The sequence below is a fragment of the Crocodylus siamensis genome, chromosome 4, assembly GCF_052110815.1.
Source record: "Crocodylus siamensis isolate JL-2025a chromosome 4, ASM5211081v1, whole genome shotgun sequence".
In the NCBI taxonomy this organism is placed as follows: domain Eukaryota; kingdom Metazoa; phylum Chordata; order Crocodylia; family Crocodylidae; genus Crocodylus; species Crocodylus siamensis.
The window spans coordinates 212,071,877-212,084,320 of NC_143398.1; the positions used below are offsets into that span (position 1 = coordinate 212,071,877).

Genomic DNA, 12,444 nt, shown 5'->3' on the forward strand with positions numbered 1-12,444 from the left:
AGAATCCTCAAGGCTTCCCAAAGTTTCAGAAGAAAGAGTAGCTACTCTTTCTCCAATCGCTGCGTATTTCTTCGAAGTATCCGAAGGTAAGATTCATACTAGCTTTCTAGATTTGTTCACTGGATTGAGTGCAAGTGTATCCTCAAATTTATAAAGTAAGTGCAGGATCTTTTGACATATTAATCTTTTATTATTCTTCAAGGTTTGGAATTATAGAATTGATATTTGCATAAGTTTAGTTTAGAAGACAACTAGTTAAAGAGAGGGCAATCCAGAGATAAGTCAACTTCTAAATGATGGAAAAGACGGAAATTAAACATGGAATCACAGAAGAAATGCATTGTTGTAAAAATTTAACTATTAGCCATATGGACATAAACACTGAGGTTATTAACTGCTAATGTTGTTGTCTATTCCCATTCTTAAATATCATTTATTTATTATGTTAGTATTTGTAATATATTTTATTATATATGTAGTCAATGTTCTATTCATTATATTTGTTTATTTAATATAATTTAGAGATAGTGTACCAGATTGACTTTAATCACAGATTCAACCCTTGTAGATAATTCCTAAAAGTCCTGTACAAATTACCAGAAACAAAATCAATACAGGTCTATAAAAACCTCCCATGTAAGAAAGTAATGGAGCAACTGGTATAATTTCATTGAAAACTTATGATTTTCATTTCACTGTAAGAAGCCATATGGAAAAGTTTGATAGCATTTATATGTAAATGACATGTACATAAAAGTGGTAGTAGATTATTAATTAATTGCATCTCCTATCTACAAGTCTCCTACACATAGAAATATATTCCTATTCACACTTTAATTTTCAAATGGGAAAATTTCTCACTTGTCACCACTGATTTAATTCTCTGAGTGCGTTTTTACACTATGAATGAATCAGGCCTTTAGCAAGATTTAGTACAATATATCCATGTACAACTTCCATACACAGGGCACTGCAGAAATCTGTAGTAAAATATGTTAGGAATACTAGCAAAAAGCCAGGTCATTAGGAAAAAAATATTGTTTCCCAATTCTAGATGCAAAATGAATGCTGCATGAGCCAGTTCACAGCCTCAAACATTTTGATCAAGACTTAATAAATACGAATTATTGACATTTCCTCTGGCAGCTCAGAATCTCATTAAAAACATCCTGTCAGATAATTTGGTAATGTTTATGCATCTAATTTTGTCAGCCTCTATTTATCTAATACATTTCAATATGGCAAGAAAAGAATGATTTGAACGGTACTTTCCAATCTTTTATCAAAAGAGGAATTAGATATTACTTTGAGTTTGGCTGGAACTCAGAAATTTGGCTGCAAGCTTTTTGCTGTTTCCACAGTTAATCTAAGCCTCTCAAATCAAGTCAAGAACTAGGTTTCCCATGTGCTGTGGAAACTGTTTCATTTTTTTTTAACTGTATTTAGATGGATTACATATATTGTATGGATCAGTTAACAGATCTATACAAATATTCTCATGCTGCTAATTTTTTTATTGATGTTCATCTATTCCAGAATAAAACAAGAACAATTTTCTAGTTAATATGAGTTTTGTTGATTTATAGAAAACAAATACCTATTGTTGTTAACAATAATATACATTGAAGAATATACAAATAAAAATGTATCTTGCAACAAAAAATATGTAAGTGGGGAGAACATGTATAACCTGAAGCACTTCACTGCAAAGCATTTCAGAGCTTTTCATCTCAGTTTCATCCATAGTACAATCAGGGGGTGAGGGAGGTTCCTTAGCACTGTGTATTGTGCATATCTGCTCACTTTTTATAGCGCTCTTAAGACACTTAAAGCAATGCAAACATTACAATTGTCCATGCACAAAAGTTTAATGGTTGTGCATTTTTCAAAAATGCTTGTTTCTCTGAAGGGCAGTCTTTTAAACTGAAGATTCTTAATCTTTTCAAATACTTGCATATAACTTCCTTTCTTTTTATTAATCTCACCAAATGTCCTTTGCCAATATAGTATAAGGTCCTGATTCATGTATTTAATTTTAAGCATGTGCTTATGTTTTACTGAAGTCAGTGATTCTGCTCCAATCCATAATGCTAAACCTGCATGTAATTCTCAGAAAACTGGGGTCAGTTCCAAGCCCCTCTTGAATCAATCAGAACCTTTCTACTCAAGAGGTTTGGAATCAGGTCCTTCATAGTTATATGTATTAACTGTTTATATAAGATCAGCTTTGCTTATTGATATTATTTAAGGAAATTTTGGTTTAGTGACCAAACTATTTCACTCATGCCAGTTCTAGTGACTTTAAAGTTGACCACTGCAAGTCAGTGCAGATGCCCAAGCTAGCCAGCTCAATTGTTCAGTTGAGGCAATATGAAGCTCAGGGCAGGTTGCAAGGCTTGCTTGAAAGGAAGGATAGTTAACCTATCCTGAGCTCTGTTCTGCCATGGTTAGCATGCTACTAGTAGGAAAGCCACCTCGTTTAAAGCTAACTCAGTTATTTCTACCCTGCTGTCACTGTGACTGCAATGTAGATGTACCATAAAAACTTTGTGTTTATAGACTGCTGGATATGTCCTGATGTCTTTAAACATAAGAAATGTGAAATGAATGCATTTTTTTTGATAAACATTGGAGGTCAGTGTTGCACCACAGAAGTAGAGTTCTGAGTAGGAACATGAATAGAGAGTTAAAGAGGATTTAAAGGGGATATAAAAAGGAAATGAATATTTTTTTGACCATTATATCATTTGCAGCTACCACACAAACAATAGAATGAGATGGGATAATCAGGGCATAAACTAATCATTACAGAGATTGGGAAGGAACTGCTTCTTCTGTATCTCATTGAACAAGAGGAACTTTTGACCATTAGGTATTGGCAATTGCTGGAGATAGGATAACAGATTTCATGGCTCAGTGGTCTGATCCAGTGTGGAAAAAAAAATAAGGTCCTCAAGTCTATTTTCATGGTAATGACTAAGACACCATTTAAATGAATTGCTGTTGATATTGCAATACCGCAATATGATATTGTTAATATCCCATTAAGAATTAGGCCTCACCTAGCGACAGCAGTACTAAAGTCATGTTCTGCCTGGGTATTTCTGGAGGGCCTGGAAACACTCAAGTAGTAACTACTAGGAAGAAAATCCTTACCTGCTGTAAATTGTCATAGGTCTATGGAAGGCAATGAAGTTATAACAATTTACACTTGCTGATCATCTGCCCCAAGATATTCTCAAGTCCAATTTCATTATGTTTGGGATGTCTAAACCACATTACAACTTTGTGCTGTTAATGTGTGTGCAAACTGTGTGTAGTACTTATCTGCTATCATTGTTTTATGTATAAATTAGAGATGTGTTTCTTTGGAAATGAAAACTTCTTTTGTGGTGGTCTAAATACTTTACACAGACATTAAGTATCAAACAAAGAAGCCTGGTTTGGAGCTTACTGGTCAGCTACCCATGAACTACCTAATGCTTAAACTTCTGTAGGTTTTAATTAAGTCACTGGATATGTTGTTTCCAAGACTTCCATCCATTCTAGTATCTTTCATTTCTAGTTACATGTTATCCCATGATGCAGGGAAAAAAAACATGTCTCCATAAACAATATACATAGATGTATTCTGAAATTGGTACTTAGCCCATTGTGCATAGGAATTGCAGCCTTGACTGGATATGTTCCTCCTCCAGTGCTCAATAGGTGTATCTCAATTAATACAAATACATAAAATTACTAAATATTAGAATTACTAAATCCTAGAATTGAATAGATTATCAATCTGTGCAAATTCATCTCATGATGTGCAGAAGTCCCCTGCTCTGTATTCTGGTATTTAGCTTTTTTCAAAATTGTACCATGGAAGTGACAAGATGATTCAAAAGATGGAATAAAAAGGCAGTGTGAGCACGGTTATAGGTATATCATTGCATCAAAGACACCAGAAATTCTGCATCATGGATTTCCATATGTAATTTTCTTAAAAGTTACCTGATTTAAAATGTTCCTGCTTTATCCTAGAGACCTTTGGGCAGGTGACTGTTGATTTAGATGACAGAAAGAGTAAAGAATAGAGAAAAATATGTTGAGTCAGACTGAGAAGAGTGGTCAATGTGACACTACACTGCCTGATGGGAGTCTGCTTTGATTTCTTTAGTCAAGAGATGCAGAAAATTAAAAAAGAACACCTGAAAGTGACCTCAGTTTTCATACTACAGCACACTGAAACAATGTTATAAACCCTAGCTTTTATGCAGCGCAATTTATCTGTGCGTCTCAGGTGCTCAACGCCCTCATTTTACAGGTGACAAACTTGAAGATATAAGAGACTTGTCCAAGGTCATCCAACAGGTTAGTGGCCCAGAATAGATCCTAGGTCCTCTGAGTCTCAGTCCAAAGCTCTATTCATTTTATACCCATGTATATTCAGTTTCATTCGATGTGAATTCAGTACAGAACTAAGAGGGTTTTCCCTTTCATATATTGACTCTGATGTCAAGGTGATTGTGTTTCTTTCTTTCCCCTATCTCTTGTGACAGGCAATGAAAATGAAAAGTGTTTATTTTGTGGCTGGGTTGCTTTTAATGATAGTCCAAGGCAGCTGGCAAAATCCCCTTCAAGACACAGAAGAAAAATCAAGGTAAATACGTCAAACTCAACTTTTCAATCACCACCACAAATACAATAATCTAGTTTTTTTATACCAGCAACTTCAGGCAAAATATTCTGTAATTTAAGAAAAACTTTATTATGCCATTACACCATTACATTATATTGGCTCTAACAAAGGATCAGAGAGAGGTATCTCTACTGCAAATAATAGAATACAGATTGCTTGGTATTTTGAACAGTAGTCTTTTTCTATTGTGTAAGGGGACTTCATACTTATGTTATACTTTGTCAGACAGCAGATCATAAAATCATAGAAAAGTAGAGCTAGAAAAGACTAGAGAATGTTATCTAGTACCACACCCTTCTCAAGTCAGGATCATTCCTATCTAAACAATTCCAGACAAGTATTTGTCTAACATGTTTTAAAAAACGTTAGGAACAACTTTCACACATAACTGTTAGACATGATGTCTGTCACAGGTATTGACAGTACCTTCAGCCCCCTGCAATGTTCTGCCACTTCAATGACAGGAAACAGTTTGTTAAACTATGCTTAAGCGATCAAGGGACGTGAACCACATCCCTCGCTACAGACAAAGGCAAAGAGGATCCGCAGACCTCTGTTAAAATCTCCAGCCTTGAGTGTGACCAACATCCAACAGTTCGTAGGAACGCAAACTTCCCTCTCCTCCCTTCCACACCCCTCTAGTTCCAGTAGTAATAGGAGAGGGGAATATTTCTTCTTGGCCCTGTGTGGTGACCAGCAGAGCCCAGAAGCATTAGAAAACCAGACAACGTACATTTTGCACTCCTACCTGGGGACTGTAAACAACTCCATCTTGCACACCCTGACTGGGGAGCCAGAACTCCCCTTTCTACCATCTATCCTTTCCATAACCTTATCCCAGGCCCTTTAAACTTATTTCATAACCTAGCCAGTCGTGGTCATATATCAACAGATTTTTGGTCTTATTCTGTTAGAAGGTGGGGTTATACACTTTTAAAGAAGAGTTGATGCACCTACTCAGTGCGGATTAATGTGTTACAAACTATTCATAGATCATTCAAAGCTTCCCAGTCTGAACCACTAGATGAATCTAGACAGCTGAATGAAGTGAAGCGTCATTCACAAGGCACGTTCACCAGTGATTACAGCAAGTACTTGGACACTAGACGAGCTCAGGATTTTGTGCAATGGTTAATGAGCACTAAAAGAAATGGGTAAGCATATTGGTCATGCTGTTATTAATCATCATCTAGAAAAAGCAGCCCAAAGTCTAGTACAAGTCAGAAATCAGTTTACTGGGTTTCAGCTTCACATTACAAGACACGGTCTATTTTACTTTTCGATTAATTGCATGCAAACCAGAGAAGATCTCAAGGATAGTTTAAACATGCTATGAATATGTTCAAAGAGATTAACCATATGTGGAAGGTCATTGTTTGAAACAGCAGAAGTGTTTGACTGAAAACAGTCATCAGACTGTTGACTAAATCAAGCACAGTATCAGTATATTATCTGAGATGCCATCTATCAAGAGACTGTACACTTCCCTTGTGGGACTCAAGTCTAGATCCTTAGAAGTGTTTAAACATCTTGGAGTAAATGAGAATCAATGCCTAAATATCCTTGAGGATCGAGGTGATGAAAACCTAATACTTTTTTTTCATCTGTAGGTACTCTGATATTGCAGTCTCATTATAGAAACTATATCTAGAATTAAACTCTGTTGGATACTGGGTACCTTAACAATGCCACATAAATACCGATACTATGAAAAATACGTTTTAGTCAAGCATAAGTTATTGGCCCCAGTGCCAGTAATTCGATAAAATTATACAGCCTGTGTTATACAGATGATAAAGTTAAATGTTTATTTATGATATTACAAATCTATGTTTTGCTAATATGGTTATTTTACTGTGGGGCAGTGAACATACAAGACTACAGTTGCATAGAACTAATAATTTTGAGAGCCTATACTAAATTAAGTATCAACACCGTAAAATTGTTTATACTTACCCAATAGTCATGGATGCTTGTAGTGACATGTAAATAATATTCAGAAGAATTCTATCGTGTTATGAATACTGCAAGTTTCCTTATGTAATATTAGTAATCTAATGACTGTGGGTTTCTGCTACAGACAACAAGGACAGGAACAGAGAGAGAATGAAAAATTCCTGGACCAGCTGTCAAGGTACTTCAAAGCACTGGACATGTTTACTCATGGGAGAGTTAATAAAAAACATAGTCTAATATAATTCCTTCCAGCTTCACAATTATAACCAAAATAATACAGAGTCTAGCACTGAAGAAGCCATCCTACTTTTTAAGTCAAAGAAGAAATTATTGAGACTGTTGTTATGAAAGGGAAGTTTGGAATCATGAGTTACTTGGTTTCAGAAATGGCTTCCAGGATACAGCAGTTCAAGGGTACTAGATTTCAGGAAAGGAAATTGTAATAAATGGATAAATACAGAGAATAAGGTAAAAAAAGGAAAAATCCATGTAGGTAGAAAAAAATTGCTGATTGATACAAGGGAGGCTACAACAAGCAATGGCTACAACTAAACATGCCCTGTACACATACTATGGACACTGTCAGAGACAGGATGCTGGGCTCGATGGGCCACCAGTCTGACCCAGTATGGAACTTCTTATATTCTTAAAAAGACTAGATCCTAACAGAGATTAGAAATGATGCATCAACTGAATACAAGATAGTAAGGAAAGGGCATTAATATTTGACAAGGTAGTGAGATGGGAATCTGTGTTAGGTCTATTTTTTTGTAAATTGTTCATTCTACAAGAGGAAATAGGTGTCACAGTCACTAACTGGAGGACAACAACTCTATCTTGTGATAACTTAAAGCTTTTCACATTTGTTTTTCTTCCACACTGAAACAAAGCACACCTTTAAATATTTTTGTAAATGAAATTGTGTCAAAAATTCTGGTTTTCTGTTAAAAGTCAGGGGTTTCATTCATATACTTTTCTCTCTATTATAAAAAATGACCAGAGAGCCCACCCCAGGTCTCAGAGACCTTTCCAATGAAAACTTTGTCAAAATCACTATACCTCTGTGAAATATTTCAGCTTCAGTGAAACAGAATATTTTGATGCAAATAACATTTTGTCAAAAATGTTCCAACCAGCCCTAGCTAACATGCTAATAAAAAGTGCAGATGGTACCAAATTGGGAGGAATAGTGAAATCCCAAGATGACAGAATATTAATAGGAAGTCTACAAAGACTTGAAACATAGGCAGAAAATAAGAGACGCAAAAAACAAATGTGAGCTAATATATCTGGAGAATAATACTCCAAAATTCCACAGTGCAGTATTTCTTCAGAAAAGATCAGTGTGATTGATTTTGACTGCAAATGAAAGGGCAAAACATCAAGGAAAATGGAGGAGCCATTAAAAATGGCTGGGGGGGAGGGCCTGAAAGCAAAAGGCATCACATCTCTTAAGTCTGGCTACAAACGATCAAAATAGATGGACTGGAATTACTGAGGGTGGTAAAAGATAGTGTAATTATGAGTAATAGAATAAAAATATTGATATAAAAATGAGAAAAACTCTTGCTCATTAGACAGGGCTGTCCAACTTCTGAGTGGCCAGGCAGGGCAGGAAGCAAGCTTCCCAGTTACATGCTCTGAGGGCTCCCTGCTCCCCCAGGCCACGTGCCACTCCATGCAACAGTGGGCATTCCCCCACTGCACTATGCCAGCACCCACAATGCCCTGCACACTGCTACACCACATGACCCCCCTGCTGCACTGTGCCAGTGCTCCTGTACCATGTAAGGTTTCTGGGTCCCTGCAGGGTCCCTGTTCACAGGTTCCCTCAGCCCTGTGGGCTGCACTGTGACACACCATCTCCAGAGGTGGGGTAGGATGCAGAAGCTGGAAAGGAAGGAGGAGGAGCTAATATATCCGGAGAATAATACTCCAAAATGCCACAATGACATTGTGGATGTCTCTACAGCCCAGAGACATCAGCTGTAGCAGCAGTGTCTCGAGTGGTGAGGAGAGTTGAGCCTGGACCCAGAGCCGAGGGGCCAACAGGCTAACCCCTAGAGAGCTACATGCAGCTGCAGGCTGCCAGTTGAGCAGCTCTATCATAAGACATAAGGAAGCCAAGGAAAGAATTGATAATGTGTTACTAAGATCCAGATCCCAAGAAAACTGCTCTTTTTTCAGCAATGGACTTGCCAAGCGTCATGCTGAATTTGAGAGACATGCTGAGGGCACCTACACCAGTGACATTACCTCTTATTTGGAAGGTCAAGCTGCCAAGGAGTTCATTGCTTGGTTAGTGAATGGACGAGGAAGAAGAGAGTAAGAATCCATTCCTATCATTAAATGCTGTCTAGCTTTTTAGGTTAGAAATCAAGCCTAATAGTTCCATAATGTATTTTTGATTAGTGTCTGTGTAGTTCAGTTTATTTTGTAATTTAAATTGCATTGTAGGTATGAGCCAGTCATTTTAAATGATTCAGTCCAACTACAGATTAAAATGAAGCTGTTTAAGAGTTCACTGTGCTGTTACTTTTGTAAAGGTCAAGTTATATTCCAAGGTCAATGTTTCGAAATCCAAACCAGACTTTCCTCTAAAAAGCTGCCCTTTTCTGCTCCCATATCCCTGTTAGCAGTACTTCTACTCCAACAGTCACTAAGAAGACCAACCTTGGTATGATCTTAGATTCCTCTCTACTCTTTCCCCTTGGCTCTCAGAGCCCTCTTTTACATTTTCTTCTGCAATATTTCCAAGGTTTGACTTTTCCTCTTATTCCCTCTCACCAAAGTTCCTATCTGGGCCCTGGTAACTCATTCTTTCTGGTCTCCCATTCGTTTACTACTTTGTTCTCCAATCTCTCCCGCATGCTGCTTCAAAATAACTTTAGTTTCCTGCCATCCTGATATTTTCTTTTTTGATCCTTTTTCTCCTTCTGAAATGGTTCAAGGTTTTCCTCCCTATTCCCTCCTACTTCCTGTCCTGCTCTGTACACTCATCCCAGGCTTTCCATTTCCTGCTAACTTCATCAGTCCATTCCTGACTTCATGCCTTTTTTCATGATAACCTTATCCTTGAAAAAGCCTCCCATTTGATCTTTCTAGGACACTCTGTCACCTCACATTTCAAATCTCTATCTGTTCTGCTCAGTTTAGCAGTAACCAAGCCCTCAGGCCACTCCCAAGTGCCACGTGTTCTGAACTTATTTGTGTCTTTAGACTGTAAGCTCTTTGGGGCAGGGATTTCATGTCACCTTCTGGTTATGTTTTACCAGCTGTAAATTAGCATGTACATCTCTGGCACTATATAAAAAATAATAAACAATGATAATAATAAAATATAACCTGTAAGATAAGATTGTGTGTTGTAGTATAGCAAGAGCTAACAGAAAAAGTAATTCTGAAAGGACTGACAGTTCCCTGAAAGATAGAGATAAATGAGTCAGATCACTTATGAAGAAGAGAATGGTGGCAAGTTATACTGGCATTCAGATTTCCTGTCATTTTGCTGTCATGGATAATTAATGGCTTTCATCAGCGGGGACGATGTATTCTGTCACCTGTAGATAAGAAATGATAATTAGCAATTTGGTCAAGATGTACTCAGCTCAGAAACCTGTAACCCACTTTTCTTATTATCAATGCTGGTGTTATTGAAGATCAAATTGACCTCTGGTATATCTTAGAACAATCTAGTGGCCACTCTAAATTATGCCAGTTGGAAGGATCCCCAAGGAGGCCACTTGCTGCCAGAGGTCCCCAAACACCATACTCTCCAGCATCAGCACACCTGGCTCCAGTCCAACAAAAAGTCTCAGTGCTTTTTGGGAGAAGAAAGCTCTCAGGGAAGTCTCTGGTTATCTTAGAATAGCTTTCCAATGGTACAAAATGAACAAAACCAGGGGCTAGAATCTATATGTTTGTATACAGCCCATAATCACACAGGAAGACACATTGTAATCTGATAACTGTTAATTCACAACAAAACCATCAAGCCTACTTGAGGCAGCTAATAGCTCATTTTCATGCAGTAAACATTTCAGGAGCTATAAACCTAGGATGTATGAGATCCAATAACAACTAATTACATGCATAAAACAGTTGGCTACAATGTAGTAGCAATAGTGTTTTCATAAGTAATGAACCCTAATTTGTCTGCGATGGATTTTGTTTTGTCATAGTTTTATCTGTGGGTAACATTGTTTTAAGAATCTGCAGTTTCATGTATATCTGGCTTTTTTTTTAAAAATGGAAAGTGAGGAATTTTGGCTTACCTATAAAAAGTTATAAGAAACTGGTAGGGAGAATGTCACATAGACCTTTTCCAACTCTGGGCTCAGTTTTGCATTTCTTCCAACCAGTGGGAATACTGAGTGTGTAAGGAATGTAAAATGAGACCCTGGAAGAATTGTGCTTATTTTTCTGGGGTTTCTTTTGACAATTTCTCCCCTTTGAAGTTTCCCAGAAGAAGCTCTTCAAGCTCAAGAAATGGGCAGAAGACATGCAGACGGCACTTTCACCAGTGATATCAACAAAATCCTTGATGACATGGCTGCCAAAGAGTTCTTAAAGTGGCTGATTAACACAAAAGTTACCCAAAGGTTCTTGAATTTTGATATTTTTACGTTTTAATATATCATTTATTTAAATTATTGATCAAAGAAATTTTAAACTACCAAGACATTATAACGTCAGAAATATTATTAAAAATATGCTGAACAGACTTAGAGAACACAGTCTAAAAGATTGCCCTGGAAGCCAGGAACTCCTGTATTTTAATCATACCTCCTACCTCTCCCTGTGGTTGAAACCAAGCTAGTTTCACTCCGTGCTTCATTTTCCCAGTCATAAAATGGGAAAACAAAAGTTTCTAACTCAGCTCACAGTGTTTTTAAGATTTAAAGACAAGAAATTGCTCAACTTGATACACACTTAAAGCACACTGCAGCATCTATGCGCTAAAAAATCAAGCCCCTTTTACTCATGTTACATAGAAATGTAAACACTCCAGGTCACTAAACACTTTGAGAGATGTAAGCTAGCAAGCAATAAGTCTTAACTATAATACTTTGTCAAACAAAAGCTTGAAAGTAATAATTAAAATGTGACATTTTATATTTGTCTATTTTGTATAGCGTGACATGGCAACAAATGTTTAAAGAAGAATGGCTATTAGAAACCTTTTTAAAGCTTTAGTTTTAGAAATAATTGTCATAGCTAGGAGATGTGTTCCACATACACTTCATAAAACTTCTAAGAACCATAACAGATCCTAAGTGTTTTTTCTTCTTTTTCCAGGGACCTTTTGGAAGAATACCAGTAGAAGTATGGAATTTATATATATATATATATATATAAAATCAAGATGTTCTTCAGTGCATCAATTGCCGCTACTAGGAGATTCTGAAATACGTGTTCTGTCAATTATATGGGGTGTATCCTAAAGCCATGCCACCTTGCATACCAGAAATTGAATTTTACTATAGTGTAGTGTTTACCAAAGATTATATATGGAAACATCTATTGTCAACAGGACACACAAAATAACAGACTTATGAATGCAAATGTTCCAAGTCTTTATATGTTCCATTAATTTAGGGCCAAAATAACTCTGTTTACATTTAGTGATAAAATTATTTTTCTATGAAGTTGACTTCTACATACAAATGATTCCAATCATCAATTACCTGCATTATTAGTAAGGGGCTGGCTGTCACAAGTGTCTGAGGAGTAAACTTCTCTCTTTAAACCTTTGTTATAAAAAGGCTAAGCTTTTAGGATATTAAATGATAGCCTTAAATAAA

At 36.7% G+C, this 12,444-nt stretch overlaps 1 protein-coding gene across 1 annotated transcript; it reads left to right on the forward strand.

The window, feature by feature from the left end:
• GCG (glucagon) lies at positions 1–12,444 on the forward strand. The gene is made up of 7 exons (XM_090041251.1): positions 1–86; positions 4,545–4,645; positions 5,677–5,838; positions 6,765–6,818; positions 8,828–8,965; positions 11,098–11,241; positions 11,939–12,444. The coding sequence occupies exons 2-7, from the start codon at positions 4,548–4,550 to the stop codon at positions 11,961–11,963; spliced, it is 621 nt and encodes a 206-aa protein (XP_089897377.1). The 5' UTR covers positions 1–86; positions 4,545–4,547; the 3' UTR covers positions 11,964–12,444.